Raw genomic sequence first — 25,783 nt, 5'->3', positions numbered from 1 at the left:
ATAATCTGTGGCCTTGATTGAAAATGAATCAAGAGGTTAACCCTTTTGGGTAGAGATGATTTGTGCTGACTGTCAGGATTAACTACATCTCTGTGTGTGAGAGTTGAATGTGTGTGTGTGTGTGTCTTTTTTTAAGAGCTATCATACCCACTTGTTAAGCATGCAAGCAGCCTGTAAACACAACATTCATTATTAAAAATATCTATTTTCAAATTTGTCCTCAAGTGGAATACCAAACGCTTCATTTGATTGAATTGTTGAATGTTTGCTTTGCATGCACATTAGAAGAAATCCTCCTCCTCATCGTCATCAGACGACATACAGTATGAGAGAGACAATTCTAAATACCACATCTGTGTGGATTCATCCAGGCCAACTGGGTTTATACCTCTCGCTCTCATCCCAGTGGCTTCTTCAGTTCTGACGTTAAAACACCACAACAGCCCGTTTACAGACCCAAACTCCCCTTTCTTTAGCCTGAATAATCCAACAAGGCACCAGCACGGTTGGAGCTCTCGTGCCTGGAACAGTTTTAAACTGGAGAGGAAACCTGAGAGCACATGCAGGCGCTGTCGAACAGATCTCCACCAAGTTTTAGCAATTTGCTCTACCCCTCTCTTTCAAACTGACAGGGCTCTTTTTTACAAAATGGCAGAGAAGCAAAACTAAGATTTAGACTGAGTCTGGTAAAACAGTGGTGAAAAGTTGCTTGGTGTACAGGTCAATACCCATCCTCATCCCCACCTGCAGTCATGAACTTTGCTTAATGGAGAGAAGTGGCCGATGTTACTGTTCCCTGCAGGGGGGCTCATGTCTGCCTGTGGGGGAGAAATCCAGGATGATCCGTGAATCAAGAGACTGCTCTGACTCCAGCAGGCAGCTAGAAAATGGTGGTGGAGGTTTATTTCTCATATGTTCAATGAGTAGAAAAAAAATGTAGAAAAATAAACACTCAACACATTCGAAACATATTGACTTGGAAAAGAAGTCAAGAGCTGTCGCTTCTGATCACACAACCTCTTAAATGAAAGAAAGAACCTGAGAAAATAGCACTTTCCCCCCCTAATACTTTCCTACTCAGGTTGTACACCCCTGAGCATGATGGAGTGTGTGGCTGTTTGTAGCGTGAAAGGGAGGCGAAACCTGATGATATCTGGATTTTGCATGAAAGAGCAGACTGATGCTGGACTGTGGAGCAAATATCACTTCCTGTAACCACTAGGTGGTGCTATGACTATGACCTAAATTCAACTTGTTGTCTCAGGTTGGGACTCTCATACCTGTGAAGTTTGCAAAAGATTTGATCATGCGGTGTCCAGTTGGAATAGTTTTCTGTTCTGTGGTTAAATGGCAAATAAGCCGCCTTGTCACGATTACGGCATTTAACGAAACTCACAGTCTTTATGGTAACACAACACCAGGTTCTTGATGCCGCCGTTTCTACTTCCACCAGGTGGCAATGTGACTAATCTGCACCAGAAACATAATGTATTCAAATGTAATGCACATGAGTTTGAGAAAATCTCTCTTGTGTTTTTGTTTTTTTTTTTTAAATGAAAATGAAATGACCTCCATGTAAATAGGAGTGGCTCAGCTGTGACATTCGATATGTTTTACATGGTATTTACAGCGCGATCTGTTCGATACAGTCTTTTCGATGACGATGTAACGTGAAGGCTACTATACATCGATCCACTGACACCACTTGATTGTTTGCATACTGCATTCGGCCTGCGCTGACCTTGACCCTGATGCTGATTGATCCGTCTGGTTGCTGCTGTGTACTTTCCTGTTTACTACTCATGAAGACATGCATCTGAACCCTTATGATGAATATGAAAACAGTAAGTGTTTTTGCTGCGAGGTAAATAGAGATTGTTTTCTGTGTTGCACTATTACCGAACAACAAACCCAAGAATTAAATCTACAAATGTCTGTGTATTCTCTTAAGTAAAGGGATTATGATCTAAATCTGTTTTTACAGAAAGTTGGAAAAGCTGCTCCCAAAAATCAGTAGTTTCTGTCGATACATTTTCATTATATCTTCCTGTTCCCATCATTGTTGTTGTTTTTTTGGGAAATTATCCTTCATTACCGTCTTAGATGATATTTCCAGCATGTCACCAAAGTTGAGTGACAATCGCTGTTTGAAAACCCTAAAGCAAGATCCTTTTGAGGTTCTGGAAATTATTCTCAGGATGAACACAGGGATGAAAATCTGCAGCAGTTGAGTGGTACTCGTGTTCTGAATCTCCTCTCTATGAATCCTTGCCACCAGGAAATTGGCCTGTTCTGGAAACAAACTGGGCTCCCACCCTGTAGCGGGGTGTCTGTGTTAGCACAGATTAGCAAATCTTTGCATTTTAAATGTGGATCAGCAGCATTTCATATCCCTCAAATCACTTTTCAGCTCTATGATCCGTCCCAGTGGTACGTGTTGAAGCGAATGGACAGAAGGACCCAACTGTGCTAGTTTAGCTTGGACCTCACAACAGTCAGTTTATATTACTTATGATAAGCACGCCTTGTGTCATGTGTGTCGTGTGTGTGTGTGTGTGTGTCATGTGTGTGTGTGTGTGTGTGTGTATGTGTGTGTGTGTGTGTGTGTGTGTGTGTGTGTGTGTGTGTGTGTGTCAGACATCTGATTAAGCGATTCCCAGTAGTCCTGGGGCTAATGGGAATTAAACGCGCTTGCTAATTGTCAGTCTGCTGTGAGGCAGCGACTCATCTCGGTCTGTTGCTGACTCACCTCATTAGCCAAAACTTGATCGGCTAAACATGCAATGAATAAATAAATAAATAAATAAAAATGTATGGGGAGCAACATGCAAATACAGTGACAGTATTCACACACACACACACACACACACACACACACACACACAACACCAGCTTGTGTTAATGAGAGCCTTGTATCTGTGTGTAGAGTGACAGTGAAGACGGGCCTGTTGTTCAGCGCGGTGCGGCCCAGTGACTCGGCGCTGTGGGACGTGGAGGTGGAGCCAGGCAGAGGGGGGTCTCCCAGCGTCGTCTCTGTCACCTGCCAGAGGAAGGTCGCTGTCACAGCAAAGAGGTCAGTCCCCATGCAAAGATTCCCGTCCTGTCCCTTGAACCTGTACTCTGACATCATTTTGTGGGGTCCTGCATCAGGACTGAATCGAGGGCTTTGTGCATTTTTAGGATTATACATTTAAAATGCCCAGCTAATTGTGTTGTTGCCCACGTCTGGGGGCTTCCACATTTGTGCACCAGATGTGGTGACAGTTTAGTTGAAATCTTACCTACTGCAACTCAGCACCACAATATATGGTGCTGTAAATCTTTCACCTCCACAATCTCATCATTATGATATCGACAGAAAGAAAGGATATAGAGAAAAGGGAGGATAGACAAAACAAGGATGCATCCCCCTTCTAACATTTAAACAGCAGCTAGCTTGCTGAAGTGCTTCCAGACATATTTGCTATGTGGTTGGATATTCATTTTGCACCACAGTCCCATTCGTGTATCCTGATGCTGGAGGCACACACCAGCAACCACCTCTGCCCAGCAACCTCCCGCCCACACAGGCACACCACCCACCCACCACTGGCCGTCCGACCCACTTATCCGTAATCATCCATAATCACGGCTACGTTATCCAGGCTTAAGCGCTTGCACGTTCAGAGGAGGAGATTAGGAGGGAGAGATATTCCAAGTTGTGTCCCATGTACTGAGCTCCCATCAGGACAAACACACACACACACACACACACACACACACACACACACACACACACATACATACACATATACTCTCCCACCACTGTGCTTTGAAGTGATACGTCGGAGGGTTTAAAGTCCCCCCTAATAGATGGATTTCCAGGAAATAGGGGCATTAACCCCTTCTATGTTTCCCTGTCTGTCTCTCACGCACACTCTCGCTGTATTCTCAGTGTGAATAATTTCAGCGAATCTGCCTGAGTCCATTTGATTCAAGCGAATACAAGACCAGGAGCAGGGATTTTAATCAGAACTAGTTGTGAATGAATGAATCTGGAATGCAAATTGTAATTTTGGGTAGTTTTAAACCCCAGACAATACATTATCTTTGCACAAGTACTCCGTGTGTTGTAGATTTTGAGCAGAAAGCTCGGTACTGGTCTGATAAAATCAAAAACCTCAAGGCTGGTTTGATAATATCTGCCTTAGTTTACGTGTTTTCATGATTCCTCAGCAGAAATGCTCTATACGGCCTCAATAGTTTGTCGGGTCTATTTCACTACGTTGCCGCTGAAATTACCTGGCAAATGTTTTTCTTCATGAATCTTCCACCTGGTATCTCTGCTCGTATAGAGTCCGACCCCGGAGGTGGGAGGCAGACATTCCTCACCTGAATTGTTTTCAGGAGCCAAACTAAAAAAGTCAGATGGATACATTTTTTCCCTCGGCATCATATACAGATGCTCGGCTCTGGGATTGTTTTGCTTCTTTTTTTCATGTGCCTTTCCATCAGTCAGCATGATCACCTCATAATGCCCTCTTTCAGTGCTTTTATGATACAGTGCTCTTTGCTGCATGTTGATTAGTCCTTGACCCCCCCCCCCCTTTTTTATACCAGAGGTTTCTACTCATGTTTTTAAAGCGTATGTATTTGTTTTTGCCTTTGTTGCTGGCGAGTGTACAATGTCTGACCTTTTCAAATGAGTTCCAGCTATGTAGAGGCTTGTTATTTGGCTTTCAACCTGTTCTTATAAAAAAAAAGAAGTGAAATGCCCAACTCTTCTTAATATTGCATTACATGGCAACGACACAGCATCTGTTCCAATATGGAGCTTTTGTTGCCAGTAACATGGAAGCAATGGAAAGTCCTTTCACGCCAGACACAGGAAATTTCAAGTTAAAAAAACATTTTTACACCTCAGCACCTCAATGTGGGGTGAAAGGAAAATGCCAACTTCATGTTTATTTCAATTGTTGTCCATCCTCCCCAGCGCCAGAGAAGACGATAGACCCCCTTTCCTCCTCTGTGCTGGATTTGGGAGCTGAGAGCCACAGAGACCTGCTGACTGCTAGTTAGCTTAGCACAATGAATGGTTGTGGTTGGGCAAGTTAGCATACATGGCAAAAGTCATTAAATATACTGTTTGGCAAACCTAACTGCATTAATATAAAAAGATCTAGATTTGTGTTTGACACCTACATATATACAGTAACTTAATGATTATTTCATATCAAGATTATCACCAAAAATTTGTCACAGTTATCAATTTTACCACCTTTACCATGAAACCAGTAACCGTTACATCTCTAGAGACAATTGTGTTATGAAACAATTTAACATTACAGGACACTGTTACTTTGAGAGTCAGACGCTGTACGTAGTTGTAACTACTTTCTTTACAGAAGCACTGGGTGTATTGATTTCATTTTCATGGGGGAAAAGACAAACTGTTTGCTGACAACTAGAGACAAGAGCCCCTGCTGCTACTAATCATGGCCGACTCTGTAGGAGAGGATGAGGATGATTACCTCTGGACAAGCCAAGATCCTGAACCTGATCTATTTGAGTAGAATTCATCGCGCTAAGCTAACTAGCAGTCAGCCAGTTCTGGGTTTCACCTCCCTAATGCAGCTCAGACGACAGAGGAGTTATCTATCTATCTTGTCTCGCTCTAGGGGGAGGATGGCAAATATATCCCCAAAAGTTTCTTTCACAGGTCATGGTCATTTCACATATTCTCACCCTGTTTGCTTTATGTAGAGTTTCGCTTCACTTTACAAGTGGCCCTACTCTGTTCCATTCCCGCTGCATTTTCCCTTTGATCTATTCCTGCTGGCAAGTACGCGGACACACACACTCACACACGTGCGCGCGCGCACACACACACACACACACACACACACACACACACTCCACCATCACACAACATCACATGCAAGTTTTAACTTTGACCATCCTCTGGCCAGAATCATTCGCCGAGGTCGCTGCCAGCTCGCATAATTCCCCTTCCATGTTTGCACCTTCTTCTAAGGAGTGTATTGTGGGCATAAACTTTAAACAAAGTTTGTTTTGCACGCATTTCAGGAGCAGTCTTCACTGTTTATCCTTCATTTCCATGACAATGACTGTATTTTCAGCATGTCTGAGGGTGATAATGATGATGATGATGACTAAGGAAATACATAAATGAAATTTAAAAAAAAAATGGGTGTGTATTTTACTTACTGAAATTTGGACCTGGTGATGTTGCTGGAGGAAGAGTCATGAACACAGTTGCTGTAATCTGCCGTGTGAAGAAAGCTGAATGTTCGTGTTGCCATCAGTTTAGCAGAAACATGTTTTGATAAAGGATCATCAGCATAAAGTTCATTACATTTTTCAAACTGATATATTTTCAATACTTAATTTTCTTCATATTTACCTCATTTACATAAGGAACCCCACACAAATCCACCCAACATTCACTGTCTAAGAAAAGTCAAACCCAAATTTCACTGCAATCCATCAAAAAGCTGTCAAAATGTTTCACTGAAACGCAAAAACGTTGGCACAGGGAAGAAGTCCTGAGATCAGCAAGGTCACTAAGACTCATCCTCCATCAATGTCTGTTCCCATCACTGTCTGTACAACATTTCATTCATCAGTTCATCTTGTATTTGCTGAGATGTTGCTTTTACAGGCAGAATATTCAGCAGCACCTCTAGTAATTCAGCTGATTTATTGAGAGTGACAAGAACTAATTCCCACAGTATCAGTCTTTTACAGTGATGTTAGTGAAGATGTTAGCATCCTCACGGTCACCAACGTGACTGTCCAAGAGTTCTTTATCATGCTCAAACCTGAATTGTTGGAGGGCAGAGACTAATGAACAAGTAGCTTTATTGCTACACAATTAAACGCTTGACTGATATCCCATTTCATTCAGTGCAATTATTGGTTTTCCAACAACATATTGTATGGAGCCACAGTTTTTTTTTTCCATTTATAAGTTTGATTGAACACGAAGCTCTTGGTCCAAAATAATGCAACCAGGCTCTGTGCTTCAGTAGAGTGAGTTGAACAAAATATTTCATAATATTTCTTTGTGAGACTTGACACACAAACCAAGCACGCTGTATGATGCCGCTTTATCACCAAACAGGGGTCTTCTGGAAGTTTTACAACTGGACTTTGTGCCGAAAGACGTCACAGAGCAGGTTGAGAGTCAGACGATCTCTTGGCGACTGGAGTTGCCGGGGAACATCAAGGATGCGGGTGTAATGAAGATCTACACCACTCAGAGAGACTACGTGGGGCTGGCACCTCTGGTCATGGTAAGGCACAACCGATCCTGTTACATCCCCCATGTGGGCGGCCCTGAAGGTCACTGTGATCGCACAAAAAAACCCCAAAAACCCAACATATTTGTCCATAACTCAAGAATTCACGTAGTGACTTCGACCCAATTTTACACAAATATCTAATAGCACAAAATGATGAAGTGATGACATTTTATATCCTGAAGGTCAACTTTAGTCTGCAGAAACATTCGCTGGCAATTATTCAGCGGCATCTCAGTAAAACCTTGATGGAATAATAAATTGCAAGAAAGAAGCGGACGTATTTTAAAAAAAATTATAAACATGTAAATTGCAACTGGACTGGTTGACAGAGGCAAAGAATGACAAGAATGTATCCATGATCATTTTAGTCTGCGGCGTTGTTACTTGACGGATATGTATTCAGTTCTTTGCTATGTGTGCGACTGTGGGCTTGGTTAGCATGATCTCTCGCTTCTATTAAAAGCATTTACAGAACAACTTCACCTCAAATTCTTTTACATTATCACCTCTTACACACAAGCCTGCGGCGGCGGCGGCAGCGCAACCACACCAGGCCTGCGAGGAACAACAGAAGGTCTTGCTGAAGGACAATTGGACAGAAGGACAACTGGCTCTACCTCCTGAGTCACAGCTGCTCCCATACTAGCGCAATCAGTCTTGATCAAGTTGGCAGATGACAGTTTAATACAATAAACTCGCTGATGTCCTTGAACAAGATGGGAATTCATAATATAATGAATATGTGGGTTGTTTTGCAGTTTTATATTTACTCCCCTTCTGCAGTGCATAGTGGTCTTTAAAAACTTTTTCGGAACAACCACCAGAAATTAAAAGGTAGATCCATGATGGACAGTCGGCTATTTGGTGGTGCAAATGTGAACATCCATTGCATCCATTTTCTGCCGCTTATCCTGTAAAGGGTTGCGGGGGCTGGAGCCTATCCCAGCAGCTTTCAGGCGAGAGGCGGGGTTCACCCTGGACAGGTCACCAGTCCATCACAGGACCAACACATAGAGACAGACAACCATTCACACTCACAGTCACACCTACGGTCAATTTAGAGAATCAATCAGCCTCGTCCCCTCTTGATGTCTTTGGACTGTGGGAGGAAGCTGGAGTACCAGAGAGAACCCACACAGGAACAGGGAGAACATGGAGACTCACACAGAAAGATCCTGTGATGGAGCCAGGGCTCGGACCCTGGAACCTTCTTGCTGTGAGGAGGCAGTGCTGACCATTGCACCAGCAAATGTGAATAGAAATGACAACAAATTTTGGGGGTGAAAAATCAATGCTCTGAAACACGGAGGGCCAAGGTCCTGCAGACTGCTGCTGTCACACGGAGACATAAATAATCCAATCGAATAGGAACATCTTTGATTAGTTGGTAATTATCTGCAGTTAAATAAGTGGTGGGATGAAATAACTCTCTGCTTCCTCCGCGTCCAAAGACGAGTTCTTTATTTTAAAGAACAACAAGAAGAAAGCAGGAGGGGAATTAATTGGTTTGCTTTACACGTCAATAGATTTCACTAGAATGTGTTCAGTTATGACCATGATTGTTGAAAGAAAGTGAAGGAAATGCATTGTGGGTAGGTTGTTACCTGTTGATTTTCTGTATTCTTTTTTTCCCCTCTCGCCATATAAGTGTAGAATTTTCCTTGCATATCACCATATAAAAGATTCGCAGTGGGAATGAATGAATGAAAACACACTGCAGAGGATAAAAGGAAATGCTTTCCATGAAAAAAAAAAGAAGACAGAAACAAATAAGAGCTGAAACACTTGAGCTGAACTTGATCACAGCAAGTCAGATTACTGTCTAGCCTGCAGGAACATGAAGATCTCTCAGCATGGCGCTACCGACACCACACGGTGCTGATATTGCTTTCTGATTTTGTGCTACCCCAGATCCAATGGCTTATGTTTGGGTCAGTATCACAGTCTGAACTAGAGCATGTCCTTTTGAAATTGCGGTCAGCAGCTGTCAAGCCGACAGTTCAGATTGTGAAGCTGCCAGGGAACATCTGCCAAGCGCCGCCTGATGCTTTAGTTTTACAAGCATCAGGAGGAGAAAAAAAAACCCCACTGATCACCCCATAGCTTCTTACACGCCCACTACCAAGTACCTTTAATAGATTAAAAAGACGTTATCAGAGATCTTATGAACTGGAAAGCAGTTGTAAATCTGTGCTGAAGGAGGAGCTAAAGTATAAAAATAAAGCCACATCAGGCTTGATGACAACTTAAAGGATGTTAAAAGAGATAAGCTGCTGTTAAGCATTGCGATAGATGTCAAGTACAAGGTGGGAAAATGGGATGGAAGATTAGAAAAGGAATCAGGGACCTTAGTTTGAACTATCTAGCCTTTGAGATGGCCAAAATTGTAAGGTACTGGCAAACCTCCGGTGACAATGCGGCCTGGATTGAGGTGGAGAAAGAGATATGCTCGCCTTTCCAGCCCATAAAGGTGCTGTCTCAAAAAAGGTCGAACATCACGAATCCAACACTTTTGCACTCAAAGGTTTTATGGACCAGAGCGCATATAATGTTAAAAGTTACGCACACCCTACAGACATACTATTCTCTGTGGTATAACCTTGATGTCTCTACTGGAGGGAAATCAGTCTATTGGGAACAATGGCACTCAAAATGTTTAAACATGACTGGTGACCTTTCCAACCAGCTAAAGATGATTTGGCAGAGGGACCTTGGTGGGGAGATTGAAGATGAAAGATAGGCATTAATTGTGGCTGACTGTGGAAAATATGTTGGAGAAGCAAGAGGTAAACTTACGCAAGACAATGTTTTGCATAGATACGATTATACACCATCTCGACTGTACGCAATTAAACTTTTGAGTGATGATTTGTGTTGGAAATGCAAAAAAGAAACTGGAACTTCCTTCCGCTGTATGTGGGATTGTGTTTTGATCAGGCCTTTCTGGACTCAGATCTTGAACATTTTGAGTAATTGGTTCAGATCAGAAGTCTTCTTGAACCCGTAGATTTGCTTGCTGAGGGACAGATCCCGGCTGCCCACCGCGACCAAGAATGATTCCTCTGTTGTCTCGGTGGGTACGTCGACGGCACGCAGAGTGATCTTGAGACACTGGAAGGCACCAGAGGCTCCACCGGTGAGGGAGCGGATATATGCAATGACTGAGACGGCATCATATGAATGTACCTATGCTTGTTAGGCTGAGTGGAGAGAAGGAGGGAGGGCTGACCCCTTGGGGTACGTTTCGGGATTTCATGAAGGTCCATTGATATTTTGGTTTTCCTTTTCTATGTTTTGTTGAAGACAAGGATGCTTATACTTGGATGGGTGGGGTTATTGCTTCTTGTATCAAGTGTCTGTCTGTCACTTGTATTCTATCTGTTCATGTGTGGAGTAACTTGTTGAGATTGTCTTTTGCTAAGACTGTAAAAGTTCAATAAAAACTTGAGTTCGAGAGAGAGAGAGAGAGAGAGAGAGAGAGAGACAGAGAGAGAGTTGATCCCTGAATAGCACAAGTACAGGACTTCTATCCAGGTGTGTTTATGAGACACACTCACACAAACACACCCACGCTGATAGAATTTCTAGGTTGCTTTTTTCTGCAGATTTATCCAGTTTGTCTGAGATTGTTGCATCAGTGTGATTAAACTAAATCAAGTTTGACAGCTTGTGAGTGTTTTAATCCTTTTTAGTCTTGGTAACACCCACCCCCTGACTGTCATCCTCGCTCCCGTACAAACGGTGTTGATTGTATTGTCTTATGTGTTCGTGTGGCGGGATATTTAGACACATTTCACAAGGATTCTAAATGCAGCAAGGATGTAGCAAATCTGCCAAAAACCTGCCTCTTTAAAATGCTACACCGGGTCTCGTCTGGTGCAGCATAAGTAAACTTGTAACTGCTTGTTTATGTGTGGCAGTTTCAATGTCTACTGCAAGATAATGGTTCCGTTCCTGGATGTGTGCGGGCAGGTAGCAGCTCCTCTTACAGGAGGTGATGGAAGCCTTAATAATGCATTGATGACTCTACATTATTACTTTGAATGAGTCCTCTTTATCTTCTTGCTGTGCTGTGAGGACGTTGCTGATTAGAGGTTTGACAAGCATTTTATGTAAGTGCAATATACGCTCAAGTTAAAAGCAGCCCCTTCATCTTATTAAATGTTTGCTGCATTTCCCTAAGTTTCAGCTGAGCTGCTACTGACTACATGGACAAGAAATAAATCATTATTATGCCTAAATTATCTGCTATAACCTTCATCACAGCTTTACGCATCTTTCCTCTTCTACGTTGGTTTAATATCCTTGAAACCCCTGTCATCTTGCTAAGACACTAGTTAGCAACCATTTTTTCCAAGACAAATAAAAGCATTGAATATTTTCTGTCATTTTTTATGCCATTAAACCAAACATACATTGTTGCAAGCATGTGATTTTCCCGTGGGGACGCTCCGTGAAGTTTTGTTCTTGTTTGTGATGATTGTTATTATGGATTTTTATAAAGGATGATGACAGTAAACTTTGAACTATGAAAGTATCCATAACCAGATGATTGCATTCGAGATGAGGGAACCAAAAGTTCAACTCACTGCTTTTAATCTGCAGGTCAAAACCACCTGGGTTAGAAACTATACTAATCCACATGCACTAACCTGCTCCACATCTGTCCTTCCTCTTATACAGAATACTGACATCCTGAACACTGCAATGCTGACTGGTAAAATTGTGTCGGTGCCTGTGAAAACTCTGGCTGTGGAGGCCAACGGCTCCGTCACTGATGTTACAAGTTACACCAGCTGTAGATCTACAGAGGAGGAAATACTACAGGTAAATCGCAGATTAGATTAGATTTTACTGTCATTTTACAGTATGATGACATGCAGTTTGGCTCATCAGCAGAAGGGCCAAAATGCATCAAAGTGCGGTGAAATGTACTTAACTGTGAAGGGTATGTTTGAATATGTTTTGATGAATGCAGCATAAGAGTGAAATGACTACACCTACATACAGCATGTGCAGCAGCTACAGTAGGCAGGTGAAAGTGTTACAGTGTGGGTGTAAGAGGGAGGTGAGCTACATTCTCTATAAAATATGTCCAGTATATACAGGAGAGGGTGTGTTCAGTCCACGGGGGAGAAACATTCACTCATTGTGAGGGGGCGGAGGGCTTATCACACTGGCGCAGATTTTGGGGAACAGCTGAGGAGAAAAAGCTGTTCCTGAGAGCAGCACGACGTAACACCTCCCAGGGGGGACAGAATAAAGAGTCTTTAACCGGGGTGAGCGGTTTGCCAAACCATACTGGGGTATAGATGGTAAAATTTGATTGTTCAACTGTGAAATCTTACCAAAATCTGCGGAGTAAGATTGTCCTTCTTGACCTTGTTCTCATACATGTGGATACAGGTGGTGCATGGGGCACTATGCTGCCAGCTTCCTTCAAGTTCATTAAGAAGATAAAAAATAACAAGGTTTTTATTGGATACATCGATAGTAAATAGAACAATGTACAGGTATGCAGTTGTAGATGAAGTTAAACAAAAGGAGAGGACCCAGCACCAAGCCCTGTGGGATGCCCGTGCCTCAGGGTGAGGGTTTGAAGGTTAGAAAGTCCAGTGTCCAGCTGCTGAGGGAGGCATTGTTTACCAGGTCGCTGAACAATTTGGTCAAGATGACAAGCTGAGGTCAACAAACAAACAGCATTGACATAAACAGGTGTAATAATCGCTATGCATTTTGCACATTCATTTAAAAATGGAAATACACTCACTTAACAATTTATTGGAACACCTCTATAAAACAAATGCCATGCGATGTGATGCTTCTGCAATAAACCCCCAATTCATGAGGATTCATCAATTCATGATTACAACTGTTTGAGAGAGGAGTGAATTTATTTAAATACTATTGTACTGTACGGAATTATACTGTTTGATCACTGTGTATACAACCACTACACAATGAATTATCATTATATAATCCACTGAAGTAATTTTTTCATATGATAAAATAAATTTAAAAAATAAACATATGAAAAACATCTGTTTTTGAAAAAATAATTTTAGTGTTTGATACTGACATTGTCCATCAACAGGTCCCACTGCTGGATGTGTATGTGTTCTACTGTCGAGGGTAAAAGCAACTGCCACCATAAGGCATTAGAGTCTGAGCTCATCATCCCACCACTCAATCCATAAGCACTGTGGTTTGACCTTTGTGTAATGGATCCATGTTAGTAGGACATGATGAGCAGGGAGGGAGAGGGAGAGAAAGAGAGTCAGAGAAGAAAAAAAGGACTCATGTTGCTTTACATCTGATACCATGCCAGGTGCTGGCACTGTGAGAGTGAGTCAATGTGTTTAAGTGTAAAAGCTTAAGAGAGTGAGAATGAGGCAGAGAGAGGGTGGCAGTAATGATTTTCTGTATCAGCAGAGGAATATCATCCAGTTATTATAGTATTCTGAATGCTCTCATATGCTTTTTGAGGTTGCTACCCCCCATACAGCAACGCCACTGACAAAATGTTTACAACACTATTAGAATGTGTTGTTTTGCAAATAGCAATCCATCACTTTATTTGTGTATTTATTAGTTTTATAACTTGCAAGACTACAACGTGGAAGTGTCTCATTAAAATATGTAGGCAGATGCTTTGTCAAGTTAACTTGACATTTGCTCTGGGCAGAAACTGTGAATGCCACTCTGCCCTGAGATCTACACCTTCATTAACCACGCAAGATCAACATGCAATTAGACAAAATCATTATAATGCTGTTCATCTCCTTTAATTTAAGCTTTATTAATCATAGTGTGATGACTCTGACTGAGTGTGGTGCTGATCCTGCTGCTGTGTGCCTGAAGCTGTCAGCACAACATTGGCCATGACCACAAATAACAGAAAGACATGAACTCTCTCTCCCTCCCTCTCTGACACACACATACATCATTACTGGCTAAGGCAACAACACGCTAGGTGAATTCCTGTACTACCTGGTACTAGCTGAAGGGGGGGGGGGGGGGGTCATACCAAGGCAATGTATAATCATAACTCATGTCTGAGTTTTTAGTACCTGCCCTGTCACTCAGCGTGTCAGTGTCTTGTAAAACAGCCTTTTACTGCATCGGCGACATAATTTTTCCCAATTTTATCATTTAATGATGTACAATTAGCTCTTTCATGGGAAACACGTCGTAGAATGTGAAGTGACTCATTATTTGGCTTGAAAAGCCACATTTAAGTTGTACGCGCGACGACTGGACGATTGGTACACCCCATGCTTTGCTGAGCTGATTAGAGGGGAGGGAGCCAACTTAAACCCAGACATGTTTAATTTAAAGAGGTTATTCATTACTAGCAAGGTATTGCAATCACAACACGAGAGGCTGTTGGCGCTCTTCAATTTAACAGCATAACCAAAGTAGAGCTCTAAGAGGGAGAGAAATAGTGAACTAGCAAATGAAATAAAAGAGAGTAATCTTAATCAGGAAAACCTAAATAATAAATTGAAACCACAGCTCTGAGTTACTCCCAGTCCCTTTTACTTGTTAAGCACTAATAATACACAAGAAGAAACATTTTCTGACAAGCTTGTCAGACATTTAAGTCCCAAGTCAGGAAGTTGGATGAGTGTTAATACCTGGAACAAGAGAAACTTGAGACAGGCATAAAAAGGAACACTGCAAAGGGTTAAATTGGCAAGGAGAGGACGGCGGTCACCACAGTATGAAACATAAATGAATAAAAAGGCTGGTGCTGTAGATACAATTACTAAAACACAGTTGAATGATTTTCACAATGGTTAGCTGGAAGTATATGGTTCTTTTTTTGCTCCTACTGTACACATCTTTATTTTGCTCTACTTGAAACAAGCTTCATGCCGACAGACAGAGAGTAAAGTGCGAAATCTCTGCAGGGGAACATTGACAGTCTTGTATTGTTGTGATGGCTGGAACACACAGCAGAGCTGCACACATCTGCTGTTTAGTTCCATCCTCCAACCAGCGTTTCATGTCACATGTTCTGTATCCTGGTCTACACATTGAAAATAAAGTTGCAGAGGACTTCAGAGACTTTTGGTGTGAATAATCTGACACGATGTTGAGAAAAGCTCTTTACAGACCGGCTTCCACAGCATTTCCACTGGAGTTCAAGTCGACTTACCTTGAAAGTCATTCCTCCCTCGTTCTTTTTTCTCCCCTCTCTAACCTCCCTCTCTCTAGTGCTACACCCTATTCTCCAGTCTGCTGCTCTCCAATTACCTTTGTGGAGCCACTGGTTTGTTAAGATAAGTGCAGCAGCACTGGAGATAGGCCCCCAATCTTAAATAAAACACACCAACTGCTGTGTCTCACCTCATTGCTCTTAATGGTGGCAACTGCAATGTTCCCACCTACTGTAGTACGGCACTAAAGGAGCAGCCACAAGGCATAAGCTCATTTATATTCACTAACAGTTTCATAGAGAGCAGGGATGTGAATTTACATGACATCAACAGGAACATGGTGCAAGGCTCCGGTCAGACAGCTTGAGAGCTACAAGATGTTCCCGTCTCTGTGTGTTTAGCTTTTTATATCGCCGCCTGCTTCCTTGTTTCCACAAAATGTTCTTATGCTTCGGGAAAGAAATTAAGCTAATTTCAACTGTGAGAAATAATCACTGTTATGACAAGCTTTTGAATTAAACTTAAGAGACATTTATAAAATTATAGACTGGCAGAAAAAAGGGCGATTTTCTGTCTAATTTTCTGGGCTCTATTCAAACCCAAGGAAATTGACCTCTCTTTCTTTCTTTCTCTCTCTCTCTTTTTCTTCTGGGTTGTGTTCAGGTGTCAGAGAGATGCGATTACGTGTACGTAAATGGAACGGAGACAAGAGGGAAAAGCGGGGTGACGCTTAACTTTACTTATGGTTTCCTGAGTGCTCAGCTGGAGATGAATGTGTGGACGCCCCGTCTGCCATTGTTCATCGATGTGGCCGACCCGGAGCTCAGCCAGATTAAAGGCTGGAGGGTCCCCGTTACTACTAGCAACAAAAGGTAAAGTATAAAGTGTCACATCGCAATACATTATCAGCTTGGTGAAAAAAAGATATCTAAACTGCTTCTGGAAACACAGCGCAGGTACAGTTCATAATGTGGCCACTGGAGAGATTGCCTCTAAACTTTTACTGAGTTTTCAGGAGTCATTTCAGATTCCTGTTACTTTCTTTCTGCTGCAGGACTTTAGTGCAAGCACTAACTTTATTATCTGAATGAAATTTGAGTTTACATATGGTTGAGAGTGAAATATATAACAAGGCAACCTTGATGCAGCATTCCTTTTCTGTTGACAGCATCATTAACGGTAAGGTTTTTAAATTATCATTTTGGCACGTGCTGTCACATCCGCAGCTATTGAGCAAGTGGTGTTCTTCAGGCTGAAACAAGTTTGTCAAGGTTAGAAAGTTTGGTGAAACAGATTTTAAATTAATGAACAGAACTTGGACAAAAGTTGGGGATGAGAATAATCTTGCACAAAGCTCATTCTTCTCTTTAAAGTCCAGTTTTTGTCTTTAAGGAACGATGGCAGCACTGGTTTTAGACAATGCAGATCCCTTTTTGATTTTACAACGCAAAAATTAAGTTTTAAAGTGTGCTGTTTAATATTATGCTTGTTAAATTGACTATCTGAGGGAATGCTGAAACGATAGATGTAACAAATAATTTGAAAGCTGTCAGAAGCTGGCCTCAGTATCCTGTGTGTTGTTCCGTACTATAACTACTAGTCTGAAGTAGTTTGACTGAAACATTGAGTGTTTTTTTATACTTTTCCTGCCAGATTGATTCAAAGTTAACTAATTGTTTGAATATTAAACCAATATGCAATTGTTACTTTTTGGGAACAAAGACGACAAAGTAATTCCGACGGATCATTTCTGTAATAAACCAATACCTTTTTTTGGGTCCGTCAATTTCGAAAGGAGTGTAATTCATGACTCCCCCGCAAGTTATGTGACTTGTGTCTATACTCCAGTAAAAAAAAAGATTCTTTTGAGATTTAAAAGACTTCTTGAAATATTTGCGGCTGGTTAAATGTGTTTACGTAGCGTTTTCATATGGCAGTTAGTCACTTTGTAGATATTCACCATCAGAAAGTTTCAAAGGAGATGTAGGCTGAGATTTGCCTGCGAAAAAAAAAAAAAAAGAATCAGTTCAAAGTGACCAAGACATTTTGACTCACTTTTATGTTAATTCTAAATTCCGTAGCCATTGTAAAGTAGTTCTAATAGCTGTCGAAGCATGTCGTTCTATCATAAAACCAGCACATGTATGTTTGGTGCATTGGTTGTCAGGATGGTTCAGAGGAAACACAGTTGCCCTGGAGATAAAGGTTAGTGGAATTTCACTCAATGCAGTACAGTAAAGTCATTATGTTGCACTCAGCACCGATGATGATGGTCTGATGGCCTGTTAGTTCTCTCCGGGGTAAAAACTCTACGGGGCTTTCATTTCCCAAAAATATTCAATACCCAGCTGGAGACACAACCAGGTCAGAAATGTGAAATTGTGTGGTGTGATCGTAATGGGTACTTTCAGCTGCAGATGGAAAAAAAAAAAAAAAGCTCCTGGATTTTCTATGTTATTAAGCAAAAAAAATCAACATAAAGTTTCACTCTCCTGGAAATATCTGCATCAAATATTGTACAAAGTGCAATTAAACAAGTTCAATAACTCAAAATTGAATCGAATCCAACCCTCAAATCAGATAATCAAATCACATCCAATCAAATCGAGCAAGGCTGAGGGTGACATCATGTGTCATCATGGTTGCTTCATAGCACAACGACAGCTTTGACTTGCATTTTATGTTTGAAAAATCGTAAATCCTAAACAAAAACTAGATGAATACGACCCTAAGCGCTGCTCATTACATTCACACAGCTAACCTCATGATCCTGCAGATATGCTGGCTGAAGAACCTCCTGACATTCTAATTTGGTGTGAAAAACTTGTGTCCACTGCGTCTCGCCTCTGGAAAGATGAACACGTGTTCAGAAGGAACCTTGCAGAGTTTGTAATGAGCTGGTTCCCAATAGCCACATATTTAAACTGAAGAATGGTCAGGATTGATAAGTATGGAAGGGACAAATATTACAGAAAAATGTGTTCGTTGATCAAAACTAATGTTTGTGAACTTAACTGGATGTGACTTTTGTTTGGTCAGTGTTTTGTTTTAATACTATCATTGGTATATCTGAGAGTAATAGCAGGCCTTTGAGTTATTGGGAAAATCTAAACAAACTTTTGAAGGTGAAAAATCATAGAAGTGTTCATTGGAGATGTTCTCGCCAAACCAAATGTCTCATCAACTTTTATTTGCTGCAGATCCTTTTTTTCCAGCAATCATCCCATGTTAATCCCACTGAGATACTAACTTCTGGGTTCGCCACCAAAACCATCATCCCTGCGGCCCTCTGTTGAATCCGTACGCTTACATCTGCACCGGTGTGATCAGGTTTTGGAGTGAATCTGTTTGGGTGTTTATGCGGTAGATGGAAAATCAAAAACGATTCTAGTGACTTCTGTAATGATGACCGCCGTACTGACTCCATTAAGACTGTTTGGCATTACTGTAGCTTTCATCTGCTGAGGCCGGACAGCGTTCACTCAGACACTCGGTCAGTACTGAGATGTGTGTCATAGACAGCAGGGATGTGTAAAACATCTGTCGACTGGATCTTTAAACATGAATAAGCATGTTTACGGGTGTTGGTGTTGGTGTTGAGAATGAAAACTGAATATGCATTGAAACACACTGACCTCCGTGACAAACAGCTTAAGGAAAGAGTCAAAGCTATTTTGCTGTGTGCTGCTGAGTCACATTGCTTTATTTGAAGCAGCATCTCCATCACATATCAAGCTTTGGCCTCAGGCTACAGCATAATGATGTTTATTTGGACTGCAGCTCTTGACGGGAGATTCCTGCCTGCAGTGAGAAAGCATATCCATCAACCCTCTGGCACACCTGTGGCGGGATGTGTGGCAGACCAGCTGTGCTTATGATGATTATATGATCATCACTGAGAGGCTTGAGAATGGTTCGCAGCTTAACCTCTGTCACCTACAAATGCGCCAGTCAGCCGTGGGATCCTGGTTAATTTAACTTAAAGCCATTTAGAGGGAAAGGTCACTGAGCACGGTGGTGTGTCTCGACAGCGGCGGCGGCGGCAGCACAATCATACTTCTGGTCCACAACATAGCAGGAAACCCTATTTTATATCACAGATTAACTGCATGACATTTTACATTTTTTTTTTACCCTTCAGTGAAAAATATCTACAACTGCTGAGGTATGTGTGTGTGTTTGTGTGTGTGTGTGTGTGTGTGTGTGTGTGTGTGTGTGTGTCAGGCCAACATGGAACAGTGAGGAAGAGGAAGAGATGAGGAAGGGCAGGGGTTGTATGCTGCAGTATCAACACTCCACGCTGAGGGTACTCACACCCTTCGTAGCCCAGGCTGATTATGAGGCCCTTCCCGACTTGTTACCTGGAGCCAAACCTGATGAGTACTTCCTGAGTCCTGATTGGCAGGTAAAACATTCAACTGTTTGCTTGCGCCAAAGCTAAAGTTTCTGTGGAACATAATTTTTAGAAATAGTCCAATACTGCACTTCCCTATGCTGATACCTGATCTCAGCTGGTACTGAGTATTAATCTGACACCACAGTGTTCATGTGATAATTGGCATAAAACAGTCACATAATTTGTCACTTCTATCTTTTTTACTTAGAGGGCTTTCAGGGAGCACTTGGCTTCATCAAGACAACCTCATTTAAACCCAGTGTAAAATCAAATTTTTCACAACACTAAACAGACCTGCCCCCAAAATATAATGGGTTCTTCTTTGGCCCATGCTGCCCCCCTCCACAACGTTCAGTTAAAATTAGCATCATCGTTTTTCAGTAGCCCTTCAGACAGGCAGACAAACTGCACCAAGGCTGTGTTTGTTTTGTGAACTTCCTCCTTCGTTGCATATTGAATAGCATTGTCTCTTTTGATTGACAGGTGGATGTTACCAGACTTGTACGTCACTCTCTAAGGGTGGCAGACCCTGAGGTTGCTCGGGTGCAAGATGGAGTGGTGCTGCAGGGACGGGCCGTGGGTGCTACTACCGTACAGGTGAGCCATCATGTCTGCATAAGTGTTTGCTTTTTTTAGTTTGTATTTGTAGTTTGAATGAGTTTGTACTTGTTTCAGGTTCTGTCCCCTCTGACGTCATCGGTCCTGGCTGAGACGAGCATCAGGGTGGTGGACGATAAAGTCAGTGTGACGGAACTCGGGGTGCAGTTGGTCTCTGGGCTGTCTCTGTTCCTGCAGCTCATGCCGGGCAGCAACAGCGCAGTCGTTGCCATGGCAACCACTCGAGATATGATCACACAGCTCAAACAGGTAACCCGCCACAAAGCATAAAAAGTTTATGGCACGGAACATCTGTTTCTGAATGTTGTTTGTTGGGTACACAGCTGTGAAGGACTGTCCGGCAGAATGCAAAAACAATAAGCAAGACATAAACAATAACATTTTAAATGTCTTATTTTAAATTAAAAGGTCAGTGGTAGTTTTGAAAACTGGTGAAAGTGAGGTAGTTTTTTATGAAAAATTAGCAGATGGAAGAATAGGGAAGATGGCTTCAGATAATGTGCTTAAATTTGTTCTTTGATTCAGAAAACCTTAAGGTCGCTCTCCATTTCTCTTTGGAAACATTGATCCACTCTCACATGAGTGACTGTCAGATTTACTTAAGAGCACAAACACAAATATTGAGTTTATATTTGATTAAGTACCAAAGGTGAAAGTCCTCAAAGTGTTCTCCTTACTGTATTATGCAAGTAAGCTTTTTTCCCTCTGAGACAGCTGCAGCTGTTGCATTCATGCATTTTCCAAAGTCTTAAAAGATCAATTTTTCTTATTTCTTAATTGCACAGGCATTTAACAAACAAGCCCTTGACATTGATCAAAGGCTACCACTGCCAGTTCCCCGCCTTTTATCACAAACACCAGCCGCAAAACACTCATGGTTCGTCTAAAGGCGTTCAGAGAGCGCAGACCTCTGCCAAGTTTCATGTTAAAATATGCAGCTTTGCTATGTAAATTAATCTCATGAAATTCAGTGGTTCCTCCTTGGCCCATGCTCCACCTCTCCAGCAAGTTTCATGAAGATTTGGTCAGGTAGTTTATGCTCAATCCTGCTGTCAGAGTGCAATCGGCGCAGATACATAACCACCATGATGGAGGTAGTAACATCACCATCATCTCTGATCACAATCTTGCATTGCTAATATAACATAATACAACTGACCGGTCTTGTTTTTAATTTGCGGGTGTGCAAATTCAAAATTGTACATCTTTAGTACAGATTTGAATGTTAACTTTTAACCCTGGAAGTGAGACTAATTCCCTACACTGCTTGGCAGATTCCAACTTTCACTTGTCTCTTAATATTCATAATAAATATTCTAAGTCATATCATGTATCACCCTGTGCTTGGGGAGGACATTGTAAGGAATGCAGTATTGTATGAACAAGAGAATACATACCTCTGCCCTTCCTCACCTTTTGTGTTGAGAGGTTGTTGCCACCAAATACATTTTCTCTAGGAAATCAGAATATCTATAGGGAAAATGTGGTATTAATTATGTGTTATTATGTGTTTTATTGTGAAAAACATCTATGATGTTCCTTGTCAGTGTCTCTTGCAGCAAGTACAAAAGCCCACATTTCAAGGACCATAAGCTAAAAGCAGATAGAAGAAACATCTCATGCTACAATTACTATTGATTTAGGTTTTATCCAGAGGAATCAAGGACATGCGTCCGAAGGAGTATCACTGAAAACAGTTTTATTGTAACGTTCTATGATGAAATAATGTTTTATTAACTGGGATGTAAATTTGCAACAATGTTGTCCAGCAGTGACCTCAGGGATACAATAACATTCGCATTTTCACTTTGCCTCTCAGAGAGTGAACCCGTTGTTGTGCTGTTTTCACAGCCCCTACTATCATCGGCCGTTACCACACTGTGAGAGACAGCGGAAGAGGCAGACAGGGTGCCCAGCTGATCATTTTAAAAGCTCACTCACACATTTAGCCATGGCAGCTTGCCCATTTTCAACCAGCTCCCTACACAGGCACGGGGCAGCAATTAGACAGTCCATAGCAGTTGGAAAGACAGCTCACTTAACCTACAGTACACACAGTGTCACTGCAGCTGCTCTGGCCCTGTCAATAACAAACTATTAGAGTCATGCCAGCGCAAACAGCCAGCCAATTGTGTCTATGATGAAAAGCTGTTCTGCTCAAGGCGATTCATAATGTGCTCACTCACTAAATATAGGTTACGTCTGCGGCAACCCAGTGGTTCATATTGGCAACAGGAAATAGGTCATAGTCTGTTAATGTGATTGGATTGGCTAATTCTGCTCTTAACGTGACCCTGTCGCTGTGTATTTTGTTCCAGTTACTTCAATCATATTCTCTTTATCCATTTTGGCTAGATTATACTTTACACAATGCTTCATAGAACTATAATCTATGATACAATAGCACTCCACTGAGTGTAATCATAAAAAGATTACAACAGGCAATTTAGCAAGATGAAAAATCACTGGGATACGTCTCAGTGAAAGCAGGGGAGGTATTTATTTTCTACATGTGTTGTGAACTTTCCTACATATTTTTTGTCTTCTTACAGGAAGCAGTGGTCAGCTGCTGGGTGCACTTCAGCGACGGTGCCGTTGTCCCACTGGAAGTCTTCGATCGCAGCATCTACTCTTTAACCGTCTCTACCCCAGACGAAGGCGTGGCCACAGTACGGCGCACTCCACAGTCCACATATGTTGTAGTGCAAGGTGAAGGCGAAGGCCAGGGGGCGCTGGTAAGAGTGGAGCTGAGGATCTGTGAGGAATGCCAGAAGTCCAAGAGGAAGAGCAAGTTAGCAGTTGGCACGGGGCTCCTCAGGATCAGCGTCCAGGGAGCAGCAGGAGGAGGAGGGAGCGGTGGGGTCAGGAGTGAAGGGAACAGAGATTACAATGGGGGTCCATCAGGAGTGGTAGGAGAGGTCAAAACAACCGTGACATCACAGCGTGATCTGACAGATGTGGATAAATGGTTGCTCAGAAGGACAGTAAAGGACCAACGAGGGTCCACACTGACAGAGAAGACAACCGCATTTCTAACGAGAACGGTGCGGCCACATGTCGCGTGGATCGGTAGAACCCCTGCTCCTTCCACAAGTACCTCATATCCTGCCAATCCAAGTGCCACCACGACTATGAACAACCCCAGACCTGATGCAAAAGCTGGTGTAGCTAGTAAAGGAGAAGGGCAGAAGAGAAGCTATGGAAGCATGCTGGACAACCCTGACTCCCCTCCTAACAAAGGCCCTCCCAAAGCAGATCTGACACCCAAGAAAGAACCCCCTAAATCTAAAACCCCTAAGGTCATTGAGAGTGATCTTATTCGAACATTCAAAGCCATGTCGGACTTGGAAATAGGCATGTATGCTTTGGTGGGGGTGTTATGTATAGCTGTTTTGGGTTTTTTGCTCAATTGCGCTTCATATAAGATCTGTTTCCGGAATCACAAGACTCCTATACAGGCAGGCCCGGCACCCACCCGGGAGCCGAAGGCTCATAAACACGACTGGGTGTGGCTGGGGAGCAACAGTCACAGCACTTCAGCCCCACCTCAAGTGTCAACACTGAAACGGGAGTCCCACCACCCGCTGGAACCTCGTCATTCTATTGACTCAATGGGCCACCGCAGCATGGAGACCACCCTGCCCACTGTGAGCGTCCCGGCTCTCCCTGAAAGAACTGCCACCCTGGGCCGCAGCAGGACCAGCTCCCAGCAACATCTGCACACGAGAGTAATGGACCCCATGGCAAACCGTTCGGCCACCTTGCTGGCAAGGCCGCACCGCAGCGAGCCGCTTCATTCCCCTACCAGTAAAAGAAACCAGGTCCAGTTCACCACCTTTACCACACTGGACATCAAACACTTGGCAGCACTGAAGAAGAACGGTGTGGACTTTAACTGGACCAACCAGCAGACGCAGCAACAGCAGGGCCCTGCTGAGCAACACACGCCGTTACCGGACATGCCGTGGCCTGTTGTCAAACCTCTAGGAGAACCCCAGTGAGCTTCTTGGGTGAGTGCGAGAGCGAGAGATAAGACCAAAATGTATATATCTTGTCCTGGTACCCTGATATAGAATATTCAAAAGAAATGAAGCTGGTTTTCACTTTTCAATAAAAGATAAATCAGCCCAAAGGGTCATTTACTGAGATTACATGAAAGCTATTTTATTGTAAAAATTCATGCTCAATGCCGACTTGTAAATACCAACATGAAGGATACCATGTTCACGTCTCTGCGATTGATAAATGCAAGACTCTTGTACGTAACAAATGTACTCTATAGAGCGGGCTTTGTAAATACAAATATTTATACTAATTTCTACATTTCTAACTCAGACTCATTTTCTTCTTTTACTTTATTGCAAATCCCATAGGAAGATATTACTAGGTGTCAGGGTAAATGCAGTATGTGAAGGATTATTTCTTGTATTTCAGTGCTTTTCCAGCTTTTTGTACTTTTTTTTGTCATTGCCAGGATTCCTCCTGAGAGTACCTGGAGAGTTTGTGCAATTTGTCAGAGAATATGCTACATTTATCAAGTTATTTTCAGCAGTCTGTCACAGCAGTCCAAATATTTATGTAAATCAAATGCACACTATGCAAATAACAGTCTTTGCAGGGTTTGAAGTGGACATTGTTTCTGAATTTTTTTTAATAAACTTACCTTAGGCTTTTCGTCTTCTCCTGGCGGCCTGGTTATACAATTTGTTGAAATGTCTCATCGTGGTCTCTTGACAGAGGACTATACATATTCAACAGTAAAAAATTTTCATGTGTGAATGAAAAATGATGATGCCTTTTTCTTTTTAACATCCTCCTTAAACCAAAATGTAATGTGTATTTCCTCTGAGCTCCTACCAATAAAGAACAAATGGATACATTTGTCATCGATGGAAATCGGCTTCATTCAATCATTGTTTTTAAAGCCTTTAAACTCCAAAGTGTCATTCACAGGGAAAGCATGGTGAATGGTTTGGATTATAGGCTGAAGCTCAGCTATGAATCAGTAGGATTTAATTATGTTTAATCACTATTGAATGTGATTTAAGGCTGATGTCATAATTCAGCGGCATGTCAGATTTAAAGCATCGTACTTGATGTGCCTGCCAATACTGGGATCCACTGCTGCTGCTGCTGCTGCTGCTATGCTCCCACTCTTAGACGAAGAGGAAAAGGTGATCCTCTTCTTGTGTATTTTGTACTGTCAAGGTAGACTGACATGTCTATGCACAACTGACGCAAAAGCAAACCCTGAAGGAGGTCTAAGTTCCGTTGTTAAATAAAAAAAACTCAAACATGATTAG

General features: G+C 42.2%; 1 protein-coding gene across 1 annotated transcript in view; it reads left to right on the top strand.

Moving 5' to 3' along the window:
* The window catches only part of LOC147244177 (transmembrane protein 132D), a 33,471-nt gene extending 8,203 nt beyond the window's left edge, over positions 1 to 25,268 (top strand). Inside the window, exons 3-10 of the mRNA XM_086186895.1 lie at positions 2,927 to 3,073; positions 7,124 to 7,295; positions 11,988 to 12,131; positions 16,130 to 16,338; positions 19,691 to 19,871; positions 20,346 to 20,459; positions 20,538 to 20,729; positions 23,033 to 25,268. Of these exons, the coding sequence (XP_086043021.1) occupies positions 2,927 to 3,073; positions 7,124 to 7,295; positions 11,988 to 12,131; positions 16,130 to 16,338; positions 19,691 to 19,871; positions 20,346 to 20,459; positions 20,538 to 20,729; positions 23,033 to 24,481 (2,608 nt within the window). The 3' untranslated portion in view covers positions 24,482 to 25,268. The remainder of the gene's footprint in view (positions 1 to 2,926; positions 3,074 to 7,123; positions 7,296 to 11,987; positions 12,132 to 16,129; positions 16,339 to 19,690; positions 19,872 to 20,345; positions 20,460 to 20,537; positions 20,730 to 23,032) is intronic.
* The last annotated feature ends 515 nt before the right edge of the window (positions 25,269 to 25,783 follow it).

This window comes from Aulostomus chinensis, chromosome 19, assembly GCF_037954235.1.
Source record: "Aulostomus chinensis isolate RoL2024-O1b breed Wild chromosome 19, RoL_Achi_v1.0, whole genome shotgun sequence".
In the NCBI taxonomy this organism is placed as follows: domain Eukaryota; kingdom Metazoa; phylum Chordata; class Actinopteri; order Syngnathiformes; family Aulostomidae; genus Aulostomus; species Aulostomus chinensis.
The sequence above is the reverse complement of the archived record's forward strand: the minus strand, read 5'-3'. Positions and strand labels throughout refer to the sequence as shown.